We start from the raw sequence: 18,499 nt of genomic DNA, 5'->3' as shown, positions 1-18,499 counted from the left end.
TGGTAAACCGCCAGAGGTTAAAAAATAAGTTTAGGTTCCCAAAAACTGCAAAATAATGTAAATTTCAGAGTTGGTAAAAAAGGCCCTTTTCAGGGAACAAGTTATGGGTTAGCAACTGCCGCTGTTTTGCAATTAAGCCTTGGAAGTTGATGCAAACAATTCCTACAGGCGTCCCAACTTTTATTGGTTCGTTGCAAACCCTCTGTCTGTGTAAAAGCAGTGTTGGAACAGACTGTGTTGCTTCACCCTCTGAAGCATTACCTGGACAATATTGCACTGCAGGAAGTGGTCTATTGCTCTCATAATCGCGAGAAAAAACAATTAACAAAGGAAGACAGACGGACCATTATAACCCTTAAAAGTGTAGGTTGGGTTGGGCACACATTGACTTTTTCTCTGTTGTCCCGTTGAAAGGAGTGTTTTTAATGGCCATTTTTCACGCTGATCACGAATCCGTTGAAATTTTTGACCGAGGATGTTGTCTTAGGTTGGTAAAATTCAAAATGGCCACCAAATTTACTCATTTTCAGGTAAATTTGATAATTATGGCTTACTAGGGCATGTGATATGTAATTTCTTATGGTTTCAGGGTCGCTGATATCGAATATGAGGTCAAAACAGTGACACATGATGGCTGTATGGATGTATCGCTAAACATGGGTATTTTCGATGGAAAATACCCACTTTTCAATTTCAGAACAAATTTTCAATTTATTAATCAACTATATCCTTTGTTTTTGATGTTGTACGTTTTTCGTGTCATTCTCCCTCTCCCTCTCCCCTCTACCTCTCTCTTTCCCATCCCTCTCCCACTCCCACCTCTTCCCCCACCCCCTTCCCCTTATCCCCCCTCCTCCTCATGCTTCCCTCCTCCCAAACCCCCTCCCCTCTCCACCCACCATGGACATCTCTCAGCAGTCTCAGCATGCTGTATTAACATGCCTCTCTCTCCCATCCTCCTCGCTTCCACCACTCCTCCCAGAATATATAGTTACATTTGGTGAAGCAACGCTCTCCCCAACCTCCCCCCAACCCACTTTGCTCTTCTCCCCTTCCTTACCCCTCCTTGCTCCCCCACAACCCCTCCCTCATCACTCTCTTCCTCCCCCCTCCTCCCCCTCCTTTCTCTCTCCTTCCCCTCCTTTCTCCCCCCTTCCTTTCTCTCTCCCCCTCTCTCTCTCTCTCTCTCTCTCTCTCTCTCTCTCTCTCTCTCTCTCTCTCTCTCTCTCTCTCTCTCTCTCTCTCTCTCTCTCTCTCTCTCTCTCTCTCTCTCTCTCTCTCTCTCTCTCTCTCTCTCTCTCTCTCTCTCTCTCTCTCTCTCTCTCTCTCTCTCCCCCCCCCCTTCCCTCCTTTCTCTCTCCTCTCTCCCTCCCCTCCCTCTTTGTCCCCATCCCCAGAGTTAATATTCCCATCAGCAAAGTGACAGGTTGTATTTTCTAGTATATAGAAACTATATATTATATTGTTGCAGACACGGGGTCGGGGGTGAAGACGAGGGGTGAACTACCTCGGGTTCCCACCAGACTCTCCGGAATCGCAGGCCATCGCACATGAATAACTTTGTGACGTGGTGGGTTGCGAAATTGACCGTGAACGCCAATAACTCGATCACATGACTTAGGGTCCTCTATCTAATACTGTTTCCCTAAAAGTAACGTGATCTAATTATCAGGGGATACGTCATCGGTACGCACTTGCTCAAACCGGATCACCTTACCAGATCAGATACAGCCGAGCGGAACTGCCAATCATGTACCGGCTAGGAAACAGATCATTGGGGAATAATGTCCCAGCTAAACTCGGGTGCGGGCCGTGCTGGACCAATGATAGAAAACACGAAAACGAGCTGGGAACATTTCTATACAACACATTTATTTACAATCAAGCAAAGAAAAGCATGTAGCACATTGAATGGGATTTATTTTTAGGTACAGCAGGGGGAGAGCAAGGCATTTGTGGGGTGCAGCAAAAGACAAGCAACCTTACAAAAGAAGACACAGAGCAGAGTTATCCCATTATATCCTCTACAATCTTAATTTATGCTCGGAGAGGTGATATATATATATATATATATATATATATATATATATATATATATATATATATATATATATATATATATATATATCTCACTCTCACTCTCACACACACACACGATTACATAGCTCAGAGAGAAAGAAAGCAGGTGAGGGTACACAACCTCTCAATACCTGGTGTGGTCCGCAGAACAACGCAACCCAGAATGCTTAGGGAGAGGTAGGTGGGAGGAATATTGGTTGTGTCTAATATGTGGGAGTGGGAAGTGTGGTGTATTGCAATGTGGGGGTGCGGTGTAGTGCCAGAGGAAAATGGGATTGTGATTCAGTAACGTTCTTCTTTGTGCATCCACAGAAGAGGGGATGGAGGGGTGGATAGAGAGAGAGAGAGAGAGAGAGAGAGAGAGAGAGAGAGAGAGAGAGAGAGAGAGAGAGAGAGAGAGAGAGAGAGAGAGAGAGAGAGAGAGAGAGAGAGAGAGAGAGATATAGAGAGATAGAGATAGAGATAGAGATAGAGATAGAGATAGAGATAGAGATAGAGATAGAGATAGAGATAGAGATAGAGATAGAGATAGAGATAGAGATAGAGATAGAGATAGAGATAGAGATAGAGATAGAGATAGAGATAGAGATAGAGATAGAGATAGAGATGAAGAAGAAGAAGAATAGATGCATGAGGAGAAAGATCCCTAACCGAGCCATTTAAAGTTCTGTATGTGTAGCGTGTACCTCCGTGGGACGCTCCGCATGAGCGGTCCCACCTCGTGATATGGCACATTATCTCCTGCTTAATTATTTGCCAGGGCTCGTGGCAATGTGCGCTCTGCACTGGTCTGTCTGGCTGCGTGGGGATGGTGGGACATTGACAGCACAGCAGGGATTCTCGAAGGACAGCAGTCGCTCTGGATCATGGTCTTGAAGAAGAAGAAGAAGCATGTTCAGGCAATCCCACACCAATAATGTTCTGAAGAAGAGTGAAACAGAGAGCGAAGAGACTCTAACGTGTTTGCACTACACCCTTTATAAGCCCTGGTTGAAGGGTGTGGTGAAAGCGATGTACTATGGCCCAAATCCTGCTCCTTCATTGGGCCACAGCAGTCCTTGCCACACCCTGCCAGGCTCTGGGACTGGAAACCGGCTCAGTTGCCTACCAGCTTCGGCACAGCTCGGAGCTCCTGACTCAACATGGGGGCATGCTCCCCGAGCTGGCACCCCAGCCCTGTATGTGCTCCGAGTGTAGTATGAATGTCGGATAGCAGTGGACTTTCCCCGTCACCGACAGTCTCCCTCTTGAGCCAAAATACACACCCGGGCCCCGAACCAAAATCCCGGATCGCCCTTCTTGTGACCCCTCCTCGTTGCCCTTGGTCTTGCCGTGGTCTGGCAACTGGATGAGGGCTGTATCAATTCTTGACGCTCACCCAAGACGTCCCCGGTGAGACGCGGCGGAGCTATTTGTGTCTGTTGCGTGGTCGAGCATCGCGCGGTGCCAAGGATAATCTGACTCCATGTGGTGCTCCTCAAAATAGAGTGGTGAATTGTAGCGATACAGAGGTACGAGGGGATGCGGGAATATTTTTCCCGTGTTCAGGAGGTGTTTGTGGTCAAAGTGGTGAGATTTGGTGAGCGAGGTGCGAAGTCAGGTGAAGTGCCTGTTGGGAACTGGCACACAGATTTGAATGAAATAATGGCATGCGATTCCCATGTGCAGGTTGTGTAGTGTGCAACAGGGATGTGGATGATCTCAGCCATGGGAGGAATCGTGGTGTGCTTATTAACAATTGTCTATTGAATGGTGTGTGTGCTTGCATGCTTGTTATGTACTCTGGCTAAAAGGAAAGGGTCTCAGTCAGGATCAGAGTATAAATCAGAGACATATATTAGACCTAACTAGGAGACCCACGCAACGCACTTCGTCCCATTGACCCACTAGACATGAGGGGAGGACTAACTATACGAAGACTAATGAAATAACTGCCTGGGGATCACTTATGTTGGGTGCCATTGCCTTAGAGGCATACAGTTTTGCAGACCCAACCACAGAAAACTGTGGTCCAATGGGCTGTAGTTCTTCCACAGCCGTAGCCGCTTGACTTAGACTACCGACCTTGCAGTGTTACACTTCGATGTTTCTGTGATACCTTTCTATTGGCACGGCCACCTAACTAGAGGCCACACCTGATGATGTTCTGTCGAGCAGAACAGATAGGTGCAGCACCGGCTAACAGATCAAATCAGGTGGAGTACAATTTTCCATCTAACTATGCTTGTACGCTGTGTCGGGCCAATGAAGGAAAAATTACCGAGACATATTGGAAATAACAACAAACATTATTTATTTCAAAGCATGTATTTATCGACAAAAAAGAAAACAGCAGATGTGAGCAGATTTAACTAACACATATTATTTCTCATGCAATCTTATTTACACAAGAGACATAGCCATAATTCAATCAGAGAAAAATAAGAAAACAAGAAAAACTTGAGAAGAAAACAAAAGTATGGAGAAAAGAAAAGTAGGGTCAATTCTTTTCTCCCTCACCTCACACAGCCCAATGGGGATACACCACAGTCCAAATATACAAGAAATGCGGGGGAAAGGATGGGGAAGATGAGCAGTAACGATGAGCCATGCAGCCACGTGCCTGAGGTTTCCAGACCCAGCAGGAAAGTCCTCTCCAGCATACAAGATTTGTGACGGCGAGATATGCAACTCGCCCTCCTCTGCCTCAGCTTCTTCTTCCAAAGGATGTCACTTTTTTCTCCCATCTCTGAGACTTTTGCTCCTCGCAGGACAAGCTTTTAGCTCCTTTCTGCCTGCAGGACATCACTTTTTCCCACAAGGATGAGGACCAGCTCCGTCCGAGCTCCCCTCTCCTTGCAGGACATCGCTTTCTCTCTTCTCTTGTGAGCCTGTCTTCTTCCTTTTCTCACTCTGAGCTTTTTCCGTCTTGGATCGTCTGAGCCTCATTCTCATTGGTGCGCATCCAATGGGGGTGGATCCATGACGCAGCTTGTGGAAAATGCCACTATTTCTGAGGGAACTTTCAGCACAGCCCCCGCCGTGCCCTTGGTGCACGAAAGACACTGCAGGCATCCTCCAGCCCCACCCTCACTCGCAAACCTTCTCCGTACAGTCTCCATTACAACCTGCCAGTAAGATGTACCGCACACCACCATACACGGGAAAAGTGCCGCACCTCGTGCCACGAACATGCTTGTGAGAATGGACACAGTCCCATGTGGCGAAGGTAGTCTGATCGGCCGGAAGGATTAATGACCACAGACGGACCAAATGTGCCCAATGAAACAATGTGTGAATGGAGAGGGATGCCGCCGGACCGAGGAACGAAGGGACGGCTGCTTGATCAAAGGTAAGACCGATGAGATGAAGGAGGGATTGTTGAAAGCAGCAGGGGGGCGGGGAGGGGTAGGAAACGGACTGGTGGGGTAAAGGAGGGATTGTTGAAAGAAGCGGGGGGGGGTGGGGAACAGACCGATGGAGGTTGAAAGTAGCAGAGGTTGTGGACAGGGAAGACGTCACACCAGGAAAACATGAACTAACCTCAACGCATGCCATCTGTACAACCCTTAGACAAGTGGCCAATGACTATCTACACATACAGTATAATGAAGTAACTAATCCTTGGGTCTCCTACATGTCCTTGTATGCTCTCCCCCTGGGGTAAGTTTTCAAAATCCTAATGATATATATATATATATATATATATATATATATTTGTGGTTCTCGGAACCACATGCATCCAGCATACAGTGGTCCCAAGACAGTTATTCCATTAATATACGTGTAGATCAGGGGTTCCCAACCTGTGGTACGCGTACCACAGGTGGTACCTATGGACTTTCTCGGCGGTACGCGGCAGCGTGCTTTTTTTTTTTAACGCAGTTTTTATTTTACTTCTCTCTCATGCAACTTGTGCACAATAATTAAATTTATATCGAAAGCAGCTGAAGACTGACAGCTCTTTGTTATCGGCCTTGTGCACAAGTCTTATTATTATTTGTTTTGTCTCTACATGCCACACTGTCATCATTGCTTATTGCACGGCTTATTGTTACCGTTATCGTTCACCAGCATCATGTCAATGCGAAAATATTCGGAGAGTTATCTCAAGTTAGGCTTCACTTCCATCCAAAAAGGTGAATTAGAAGCTCCACAGTGTGTGATTTGTGGAAAAGTTCTCGGCAATCAATCTATGAAGCCAAGTCTATTGAAGCGCCATTTTGATTCTGTTCATCCTGAACACAGCGACAAGGACCATGATTTTTTTGGTCGGAAGGAAAATGCCATGAAAAGAGCACGCTTCGACGGCAGCGGCAGTTTTCAACAGCAGTCCACGGCAGCCGTAATGGCATCCTACTTAGTTGCACTGTGAATTGCAGAACAGAAAAAACCTCACACCGTCGGTGAAAGCCTCATCCTTCCCGCCACAAAGGATATCGTACGTCTCATGCTGGGAGAACAAAGCGCCAAGAAGCTCAATTCTCTTTCGTTGTCAAACAACACAGTTCAGATGCGCATTGAAGAAATGTCAACCAATATTCGTGACCAGGTGGTGGCAGAAATCAAGGCATCTCCATGCGGATTTTCTATGTAATTGGATGAGTCAACTGACGTGGAAAATTGTGCCCAACTGTTAGCGTTCATTCGGTACGTGCATAAAGCCAGGTTCAAGGATGAAATACTATTTTGCCGCCCGCTTAAAACCACGAGAGCAAAGGACATTTTCGAAGAGGTGTCTTCCGTCTTTGATCAAGTTGGGCTGTCATGGGTTGATCTGAAAGGCTGTACTACAGATGGTGCTCCAGCTATGTTGGGGTGCAGATCAGGTTTCCAAACGCTTGTGAAGGCAGTTGCTCCTGAAGTGCGCGGCCTACACTGTACGATCCACCGCCACGCATTCGCAGCCAAGGCGCTCCCCAAGCCATTGACTGACGTTCTCTCAACCATGATCAAAATTGTGAACCATGTGAAATCCCAGGCTCTCAATTCGCGACTTTTCAAGAAACTTCGCGAGGATTTTGACTCCGACCATAAAGTTCTCTTATTCCACACTGAGGTGAGATGGTTATCTCGTGGAAATATGGTGGAGCGCGTGTTTGAACTGCGAGCTGAGCTTCGTGAATTCTTCGAAAACGATGGAAAACCAAAGACTGTCGATTTCGTCGCTGCTTTGAACGACCCCGACTGGGCATTGCACCTGGCTTATTTGGTCGACATTTTCTCTCCGTTAAACGCCCTGAACAAGTCTCTTCAGGGGACTGGCGCGACTATCATTGACTTCATAGACAAGGTCAAGGGATTTCAGGAAAAACTCCGTCTGTGGAAGACGAATGTCGAAGCGGGAGTGGTGGTCTTGTTTTCTTGCACGGCCGATATTCTTCAGAAGTGTGAAAAGAATCCCCCAAGGGAGTTCATACAACTGGTAAAAGATCACCTCGCTTATTTGGATGAGGAATTAAATTCCAATTTCCGGATCTCAAGGAACTGGATCTGAAAATGATTCGCAACCCATTTCACCTGAATGCATTGGATTTGCCACCTGGAACAGGACTGCAGGAAAGCTTGATTGATCTCCAGAACGACTCCACAGCCTGAGGTCAGTTTGACGAGATGAATCTTGCGGACTTCTGGTGTGGAATGTTGGGCTCTTACCCTAAGCTAGCTGCCCTGGCTGTTCATTCGCTCATAGTATTCCCATCTACATGGCTGTGTGAAGCTGGGTTCTCGTCAGTCGTTATTCTAAAAAACAAAACAAAGATCCCGACTGGATGTTGAACATGATGTTCGGTGCGCTTTATCCAAAACAAAGCCTGACATCGACCTGCTTGTGAGCAAGAAGCAGGCTCAACCATCCCATTGGCTGGACATTTTACACAATCAAATAGGTACTCACTGTATCATTCTTTTGTTCGGATCAGATTGCTCAATATCATAGTTGTGAATTGTTAGTATTGTTTAACTCCCCATTGTCATATCTGTATCGCAAATAAACACTATTTTAGGTGAATTTTGGTACAGTGGTACTCGGTGGGACCACGAACATGTGAAATGGTACTCCAGTGAAAAAAGGTTGGGAACCCCTGGTGTAGATAGTCCCTTCCCTTTTGTCTCGCGGGACAACAGGGGCGTGCGTTGCGAGGATCTCATAGGTAGGTTTGCTTACATCACTGACTTCATTCCTACTTTTCTTTTCTGCTTATTCCTGAGGTAAACTTGAGCCAGGTGCGCCCTTCGCTGTGAGATGGGTCCTCAGCAAAGGCCAAGCAGGCATTACACTGGACACCACTCCGTAGAAAACACAGCCTGTCTAACACACGCGCAGCGGTAATTTCCACTCAATGGACAGGAAACAAACCCAGCACGATGCCCACGCTGGATGGAACATGTACCGAGGAGACGGAAGAAACAGCACGTTAGAAAGGGGCGCTCGAACACCACATGAGCATCGACAGCACAGAGCTCCCGTCCTCAAGCGATCCCTTAATCGAGGCCGATAATAATAGAAAGGCAACACCACGCCACATTGTGCGTGATACAGGCGGCACGTACTTTTCAACCCATTTCTGGACGAATTATATCGATCGGGTTTCGCCCCGCGCACACAATAGCAGAATGGGGCAAACGTGAGCGCTGGTCACGTGCGTAATGGCGGATCTACGCGCACTGTACGGAATGTGCTCGAAGGCAGACCCGTGCGCCGCTTGCGACTTTGTTATCGTGCAGAGCAGGGCACAAATGGACACATCTTACTGTCTGTGCATGGGTTTGCCATAACATCATCGCACCTTCGGTCCTCGCTGCGGCTGCGGATGTTCCCCACGGACGGCGAATGCCTTCTCGCCTCTGGCCAGCGAAGCTGCGATCGGGCGGAGGCATGTTGTACAGTACAGCTCAGGTCACGTGGCGCACACGGAGCAGGCGCATTGACCAGCACCGGTCGGAGCGCCCGAACAGGCATGCAAGACCGACGCCATTCTCGCCCGGTCGTCAGGGCGAGGCCCGAGGGTTCATGCAAGGCAATACATGGCGCGGAGTTCAGTGTGGGCGATTCGTGTCATGCCGTGAGGTCGGAGCGGGATCTTTTTGCGGCTTGGGGTCATCTTGCCGGAAATGGAATGTTGCGATTTCCGGCCATCGCGGTCGGGCCACGCAGGGGGTCGGGGCGAATCAGAGCGCCCGATTCGGGTGACGACACAGCGTCTCGGGGTGGCCACCCGCTACAGGGTCTATAAAGGTCCGAGCGGAGCCTTCGATCGCGCTCTGCGATGCCTCGCCTCCCGCTCAAGCTGGACTTTAACTCCGCCTTCTGTCATCATCGCCGCGACTCGCCCCCACTTCTCCGCCCACACGTCGCTGAGTCCACCCACCCACCTGGTCCCACCTACCACTCCGTCCACACGCTCTTGACTCCCCCTTCTCCACCCACATCCCTCCTTCACGCTGAAGGTCACGTCGCATTCTCTGGACGACGCTTTGCATGAGTTGCCACGAAGCAAGAGGTGTCGCACCAGCTGTCAGGGGGGTACCACACCACGGAGCATTACCCCCAAACATATTGGTGGTGCGGTCGGGCAATCAGTTATACAAAGGTACCGAGAGACCGTAGCCTCAACTCCTCCACCTCAAAAACATAAGCTCCTTCACCTTCAGTGGTGGAGGTAATTAACCTTTGATTCTAGAATTCTGTTACACCCTGTATGTTCGCCATGCCTTTCTGGAACCGGATGGTTTGTCTACGAGGTGTAAAGTATATTTTTTTAACATTCCTAATTATTTCCATCTTTTTTAGGAGTCGGCCATAAAATGTTATCAGCACAATCGGCTTTAGGAATCTGCTGGCCAGGTCTGACAATTTACTGGAGAGAAGAATTTGTAACGTAGCCAGGATGTTGGCGATAACTCACTTCTTTGTGAACGACACCAGATGGGATATTTAATGTCCACCAACTAATGCTAGCAGATGGGACACCCAGTTTAACATCCATTTGAGGGACACAACACATTTTGATGTATCACCCTACCTGTGAAACTTCAGGATGACGCAGAGTATCTTTTATCTCAATGTTTTTACAAATTTAATAAGACTTTTGCTAAAACCTCACATAAATGGTACTTATCACTCTATATTTAATTAAATGTAGCACTGTGCACTGACCTTTTTCATCATCCTCAAGAAAGGTCGAGAAAAGTTTGTTCTCTGGAAAGTATTCTGCAAAAAGCAAGCAAAACAAAAGTTTATTTTTACATTTGTCTATATAAATATCAATGGAGGTGTTAGTTAGGCTTTACAGTGGTTTTTATAACTTCATGTTAATTAACCAGCAATGTTTATAATTTGGTGTTCATAAACCATTGGTGTTTCTAAGTTTGATGTAATCCAACTAACATTATGATGAGCAACATTTCCAACAAATTACATTCATAACCTTTTAATTACCTTTTGATATTTGTTTGCTATGCTGGTAAAAAATGGATTTTACTGGTTTTTAGAACCTCTTCGTCTTCTTCTTGCATATGACCACTTGGCTGCCAGGTAGCTATCATTTTGTTGGTGCATAACTATGCCGCTGTTGCTGTGTCTCTATTCCAGTACACTGCTACTCATTTCGCTAACCACAGAAGGGTGACAGACTAAGTCAACCCCACCTGGTGTTAATTCAGCAGCCAACAGAGTTCAAACTCAGGACCTAAGATCCCAAGCCAGCCACCCTAACCACGAAGCCAACATCCATCCATCCATCCATCCATCCATTGGGACCATACTCTGTTCAGAGCGTTGGTGCTGCCTTTGCAGTCTCCTTGGCTGTTGGACACAATCCTGGACGGGTCGCCACTCCGACACAGGATACCAGCAAGCTGGCACTTATTTTTCCGACAGGCAGAGTCAACCCCACCTGATATTTATTCAACAGCCGAGAGGGATTTGAACTCAGGATCCTATGATCCCAAGCCCACCACACTCACAATTAAGCCAACACCAGGCATACACGAAGCCAACGCCAGGCTTTATAACCTCTTACTTCTTGTTGTGTTCTGTCGAAAAGTGATATTTGATGCATCATTGATTTAATAGAGCTGATACTTTAGCATTTCTAAAGTGAGAATATTTGTTTAATTTGAAGTTTAGACGTAATTTTTTTTGATAATTTTGGTGAATCCAATAAGAAGTTCTGCCTCGAGATGTATGGCACAAGCGGAAAGGGATGGGGGACAATGGAATTAGCATATCGTTCTCTTCAAGATGAGTTAAAAGGAGTGTCCAAAGAGAAATAACAGTTCGTATATCCTGCGGACATAGAAATTCATCCAGTATATGTTTACCCCAACAGTGACCTTTTCTGTGGATGTCCAAAGCATGCTTTTGGCACGTGTTTCAGATATGTTACACTGGGAGAATAGAACACAAGTCCAGCAATAGCTTACTGATGTGTCACAATTACTTCACGTTCTTGTGAGCCAATCACCATTGATTGAGAATTGTGATGGATTGTAGGTTTAGAATAAAACACGCTGCATAGAATCACCAACAGGCAGAATGTGGTTGCAGCAGCAGAGTTAGTTGGAGTGATGTCTGAGAAGGTGCTACAGCATGTGTTTTAGCAGAAACTTGAGTGGCCTGGTTGGCTGGCACAACTGCTGGAGTGCTGGAATGGAGAGTAATTGGCTGCTAGAACCATGGAATGTGAACTAAGAAACCCCAAACCAGATAAACTACATGGTGGCCGCAAGTAGAAAGGCATTGAACTTGCCAGTCAAAACATTCTGGAGGATTGTGTTGCGGTATTTTGTATTATGTGAGTGGGATGCAGGAGTGTGTCGTGACCAGGTTTATTTTGATATCATGAAGTTGTGCACTTCTTTGTTCAAAGGTAAGCTATGACAATATGCTGTAACTGTCTCCCGGATGATAATCTTCATGAGTGATGCCATCTTGTCATTCCTCACACCGTTTACCTGTGACACGATACCATCTTACCTCCATGAGTGATTGTGAAAACGTTACCTTCGGAGCACACCACTGTCATCCGGGTGGTCTGTGTAACTATTGCTGCTGTGATACATTTAATCCATCATCATCTGTGTAGTTCTTTAAGAGTGAGTGTCCAGTGTCACTGTAGTTCCTCGTAACACCTTGGCTTCCATCCATGGTTTGATTCTCCTTGTTATTCTTCCTTTAATCCATAGTGTGGTGTCTTATATCTTGACACATTGGTACCGTTCAGTATATGAGGTACACTAATACCAAGAGGTGTATGGGTTGAACATCATTTGTAAATTTGTTGATAGACCTGTAGGGGGGATAATTCATTGGTGAAACACCAGCGCAGACATCTTCGGAGGCTTCCAGTCACCCCTTTTAGAATGAGCACTCCTGGAATAATGAAGATGACTGGGAAAAAAATCTTCACCTTGTTGCAGAATGTCTCTTTGTCTGGAACAATAATCTGAAACTATACAGTACTATACTCGAAACTATACTCTGAGGTTTCTGGACTTCAGACCAGACGTTGGTGAGTTAAACCTGTTTTATGGGCGCTCAACCGTCCCACTTCCCTGAGAGCATATTTCTGGTGTGGGCAGTAATTATATTTGGCTGAAGGCCTTCGAGCTTCTGCAGAGCCAGATGACATAGCTCGCTCTGAGGGCAGTTTTGGATGCTGTGTCCATAATAATCTTCCTCTTTCCTTTTGGGATGCCGAAGGAGGCAAGGCATTTGCTGAAAGATGTAATGTAGAATCCTCTACTGCCTATTTCTACTGGAAAGTAGTTTACAGACCATCCTCTTTGTTCACCTGGTGTTCATATGCCTGGTGTTGGCTTAATGGTTAGGGCGGCGGGCTTTGGATCCTCGCGTCCTGAGTTCAAATCCTGTTCAGCTGTTTAATTAATACCAGGTGGGGTTAACTCGGCCTGTCATCCTTCCGATATCGGCAAAATGAGTGCCAGCATGCTGGTATACTGTCGGAGTGGCGACCCGTCCAGGATTGTGCCCAATAGCCAAGGAGACTGTTTAAGCAGCACCAACACTGCACAGAGTATGGTCCCAATCTCCTCCTCCTCCTCTTTGTTCACAATCGGCTACTCGGTCTTCATATTTGCATTTCTTTCTGGCATATGCATTGGACAGGTTCTCCTCTGTCGTGACTGTCAATTCAATAATGATGACATTTTTAGTTGCTCCTGAGTAGATGGTAATATCAGGCCATTTGGCAGTTTCTGTGATTTGTGGAGGGAATACTATTGGCTTATGGTCTTCATCCATCAGAAAAATCCAATCATTAGCCTTCTGTAGGATATCCTGTGTTTTTACATGTGGACATGGCAAGGCTGGGTTCCTGTAGGATGAATACGGAATGCAATGGTGGGAATGGAGTGAGGCTTTGATACAATACTAGTCTTCTTATTTGCATCTTTGATATAAAAAGCCAGACCTGATGAAATCGCTCTTAAGATTTGGTTGTGGTGCCAGTTGTATCGTTTATTTTGGAGCGAGTAGCTGCAACCATTTAAGATGTGGAGCAGTGTGCAGTGGTGATTATGACACAGTTGACACAGTCCAAGGTTGGTTTTGCCCCACAATCTTAGATTAGCTGTGGAGAGGAGTTTGTTCTGGATAGCGTTGATGTGGAATGACAGCAGTTCCGGTCTCCATACATAGAGGAGTTTCTTCCATGACTTATTGGTCTGTATTGCAGAATCCCATCTCAACCACTGTCCTTGTTGAGCACATCCACACAGGTAGACCAGCATGTCTTCATCATCAATATCCTTCACCAAATTAGTAAGGCATTTTCTGTGTTCTCTTCTGGTCATGTCTCGTATCAGCATTTCGGTTTTCTGATAGCCGAATCCTGCTCGGTCACTTTGACCTCTTCACATCTCATTCAGAATAAGGTGTCACTCTTTCTGTTCCAACTCTTTCACACCATTCCACCTTGCCTTATTTTTCTTTGTTTCTAAACACTCTCTAAACAGTGTTTGGGTCTTTCCATCCCTGGAGTGTTTGTTAAGGTGGTGACCTGCATACATTTCACAGAAGTGGTAAGTCTTTTCAGTTGTAGACCGTATCTTTTTCTGGTCCTGTGCAGGGTATTGTTGAAAGTACATCTGTTTACCCCTGCACATCTTTATTCTTGTCTATCTTGCTGGAACATAAGGGTTCCCAACTGACATAAGTACAATTCATTTATCTTTAAAATTTTGTTTTCAAGAAATAAATCGTTTTTATGATATCGATAGCCTTTGTTGCAAATAAGTCTCATGACTCTTTTTTTTTGATTCATTAAAATCTTATCTATGTGCAGCTTTAAAGAATTTCCCCAAGCAAGTAAACAATAATTCAGTCAAGACAACATCAGAGTAGAATATAATGGAAAAAGTATTTCTTTTGGGAAAATTTTAAAAAACTTATTAATGATGCCAGCACTTCTCGAAATATTTTTGCACAAATTATCCACATGCATTGTCCACAAGAAATTTTCATCAATTACAACACCAAGAAATGTGGTGGTCTCTACTTTGCATAAACATTTTTTGTGAATAAGAATGGGTCCCGGAAGCATGGAGATAGTGTTGCTAAAAAACAGGTAATTGGTTTTATTTAAGTTTAATGAGAACTTATTCGCCATTATCCATTCAAAAACACATTTTAGTTGAGTATTGACTGTTTCAATTAGAATATATAGATCTGGGTGAGAAAGAAAAGAGATTTGAGTCATCATCAAACAATATGAATGACATGTTGGAGGATTTATAAAAATTATTCATGTAAATAATGAACAACAGAGGCCCTAATATAGAAACCTGTGGGACACCACATGTGACCAGTTTATGGCTCAATTTGCAGTCATTTAGCACAACAAACTGTTTTCTATTTGAAAGGTAGTTCTCAAACCATTCCAAGGCATTGCCTCTAATTCCATAGTTCGATAATTTATGCAGAAGAATGTTATGATCGATGGTTTCAAAAGCCTTGGAGAAGTTGAGGAAAATACCGATGGTATGAGAATGATTAATTATCAGTGGCATTCACAACCTTATCAATGAATGCAAGTAAAGCATGTGTAGTGTTGTGTTTCTTACAGAAACAAAATTGTGAATTGCGCAGAGCATTAGATACATTCAGAAAGTTAATCTCTCGAACATACATAATTTTTGACAAGAATTTTAGAGAAAATTGTTAATTATGAAATTGGATGGTAATTGCAGACCTCTTGAGAGTCGCCCTTTTAAAGAATAGGAACAATTTTGGCGATTTTCATTTTGTCAGGTACAACTCCAGAGGTGAGAGACAAATTAAATATATGTGTTAACAGAACTATCATTTCAGGCAGTGTATGTTTAACCAAGACATCATTCATTCCATAATGACCTGTGCTGTTTTTGTTTTTGAAATGACTTACAATATCCTTGATTTCATCTGCATGAGTTGGAAAAATAAAGAATGAATTTGTATTGGGATGTTTATCCAAAAAAAAATCAGTAAAAATTCTCTCTGGAAAAAGAATACTCTTGGCGAAATTTTGTCCAATATCAACAAAATAATCATTTAAATGTTTGAGAATAACATTTTTATTCTCAACTTGAACATTATTTATCTTACGTTGTTTAACTGAACTCGTAACTCCATTTATGATTTTCCAAGTGCCCTGAATATCACTTTTATTCTCATGTATCTGCTTCGAGAAATAATCTCTTTTTTACATTTCTTCAAAGTTTTGTGAGTACATTTTTATAATTTGTGTATTTAAGCCGCGTTTGTTCAATGGGGTTTAATTTATACTTGTAGTATAACTTGTTTTTTTTTACATCTAATGATCTCAATAAGGATTTGGTGATCCATGGGGATCTTGGAACTTTCCCTTAATTTGAGTATTTCAATATCTGTAGAGGGATTGTTTCATTCTACATACGAGTTAATATTTCCATAAACATCAAAATATTCATTACTATCTTGCAGGACTAAGACCTCAAACCAATGAATTATACTTCGATTCTTTTTGAATTTATTAACATTTTCAGAAGTGAACTTGCGAGTTTGTTTACTAATAGTAGATTTAGGGCAAGTAATTAAATCCTTTTTGGGGGCAAAGACTGGAAAATGGTCCGTGATGTCTGATTGGACAATTCCTGCTTCAGGAAGTGGATAAACATTCGTCAAAATATTATCAATCAATGTAGCTGATTGTTCAGTTATTCTTGTTGGTCTGCCGATAATTGGAATGAATGAAGGTGCCAATATTATGTCCAAAAACTCTTCTGAAAAAGAGTTTTGGCTACAAGGAAGAAAGTCAACATTAAAATCACCCATCAAAAAGCAGTGTTTGTCTGTAAATATAGGATTTGATGATAGAACTTGAAATTCTTCCAAGAATTGATTTTGATTTGAGCTTGGTGGTCTGAACACCAATCAATATTCCCTTTTTCTTTATTTTCTTTTTTTTCTTACCAGGATTAAGGATTTCTATAAAAATAGTTTCTAGTACAGGAGTCATGCAATTTAACTCAGAAAGTATCTTAAACTCATAATTTAAGGAAACGAACAATGCAACTCCACCTCCTCTAGTTAGCCTATTATTTATTAATTGAAAACCTGCCAATGAAAAAAAGAGAACATTATCATCTAGTCATGTCTTTGAGAGACCAATCACAGAAGTTTTTCGGTTTATTTTTTTTCTAAGCAGGCTGAAATTTCCAATTTTTTTACTAATACTTCTTATGTTTACATGTAATAAAGAGAAAACATTTTGATCATGGGATATAATTTTTTTTGAGAACTGATTTTCTGTATGATATTGGATGGATGTATTTGATATTGTATAATTAAATCACAACTATAATAAAATTTAGCCTAGTTGTTATTAAAAGATACAGCGATCTCATCATCAAATTTGCAATTTTCAACTGACATTAATTTTATCCAAGGTGGTATTTTGCATAACAAATTTGAAGCTCACCAGATTCCAAGGAACTCAAAGAGAAAATATCAAAAATTTACCCAATCATTTATAAATATGAAATATATTTAAATTGTGATGAAGATTGTCAGTATTTGGAGCCCCCGAAGATAAGGTAAGAAGGGAAGAAAAAAAAATGAGAGAAGACGAGAAATCACACAGGATATGGGAAAAAACATGGAACAATACGAAATACAGAGAAACATGATCACACAGAAAAGCGTGTGGATTTGGCAAGAAAAAAAGAAAAATAAAAACAATACAAGTCACAGCTCGTTCTTAAAAGAAGTTTGTGCTCAAAATCATTGTATTCTGAAGAAAGAAAGAATTTTTTTTTAGAACCAAAGCATACATCTTGTCCAAATGTTCGTTCTGAAACATTTGCTAGTATATATTTAATATCATTGATTTAACACAAATCAAGAAAACTACATTTTATGAACATTCAAAACTAGTGGAATAAAGATCCAAATGGGAGAACAAAATGGTGGAAAAGTATTACATTTGATAATCTGCTGAAGGTACGTGTGGTAGAAGGAGCACTCCGAGAGTTTTAAACTGATGTACAGTTTCGTTACACTTTGATTGTCAGACATTCACTTAATCATTCCAGATTGACCAGTTCACTGGAAGATCACCACGCTTTCTTGTTTGAAGGAAAACTTTAGTTCCATGAACCCTAATTCTAGTTGATAGATGTTGTTTCTCACGAAGACCACAGGCGATTGCTGCAAGACATCTCCTTTCCTTCTTCATTTTGGGAGGGAGGTCAGTGCGGACAGATATTTGCTCATATACTGCCCAATTGATACCAGGATCTCGCCTTTGCCGTGGCTCTTCAAAAGCATGAAGTACTCGATCACGGTCCTGCATATGGGCGAAGCAGACAATTATTGGGTCTGGAATGTTTCTCGATGGTTCTCGTCTCTCGATGAGCAGATATTTCTCGATGGTTCCTCGTTGTTTCTCCTGGGTGGCAAACGATGAGCATTTCGGAGGGGGATTTTGGCAGCAACGACTTGAGGGACCTCAAGTACTTTTGCGAAAACCTTTGCTGGAGTTTCATACACGGTTTCTTATGGATGAGGTAGTACCTCCATACAATAACAGATTTTGCTTCCTCAAATGCACTTTCTGTTGGAGAAGCTTGTCTTCGAAATCCGCTCTAAGATCCAATAAGTCTCCTTTAATTTTCGGCAATTCTTCTTTCTCAACAATAGTGAACCTTGTTGAGGCATCTTCAACCGAATGCTTCAATTCGGCAACCACATGCTTTGTAGTTGCCAGATTGAACTTTGTTTGCGTTATTTCCCAGATAACATGGTCCAGCTTCCCGTTGAGTTTGAGTGAAAGATCAGCGAACATATTCCGCATTTCTTTCATGAAGGATGTCACAAGTGTCCCAAAAACCACTCCAACTGTTGGTGGATGTTCAGCAGCAGCAGCTTCAGTGCCAATGGCTACCACAAACATTGTACCTC

At 43.4% G+C, this 18,499-nt stretch overlaps 1 protein-coding gene across 3 annotated transcripts in view; it reads right to left on the bottom strand.

The window, feature by feature from the left end:
* The window catches only part of CETP (cholesteryl ester transfer protein), a 101,237-nt gene that overhangs the window by 20,728 nt on the left and 62,010 nt on the right, over positions 1-18,499 (bottom strand). For all 3 annotated transcript variants that reach the window (XM_085894819.1, XM_085894820.1, XM_085894821.1), the window contains one exon: positions 10,217-10,270. In XM_085894819.1, coding sequence (XP_085750945.1) covers positions 10,217-10,270 — 54 coding nt within the window. The remainder of the gene's footprint in view (positions 1-10,216; positions 10,271-18,499) is intronic.

This window comes from Eptatretus burgeri, chromosome 9 (genome assembly GCF_056783735.1).
Source record: "Eptatretus burgeri isolate ZD-2024b chromosome 9, Ebu_testis_v1, whole genome shotgun sequence".
NCBI classification, from domain to species: domain Eukaryota; kingdom Metazoa; phylum Chordata; class Myxini; order Myxiniformes; family Myxinidae; genus Eptatretus; species Eptatretus burgeri.
The sequence above is the reverse complement of the archived record's forward strand: the minus strand, read 5'-3'. Positions and strand labels throughout refer to the sequence as shown.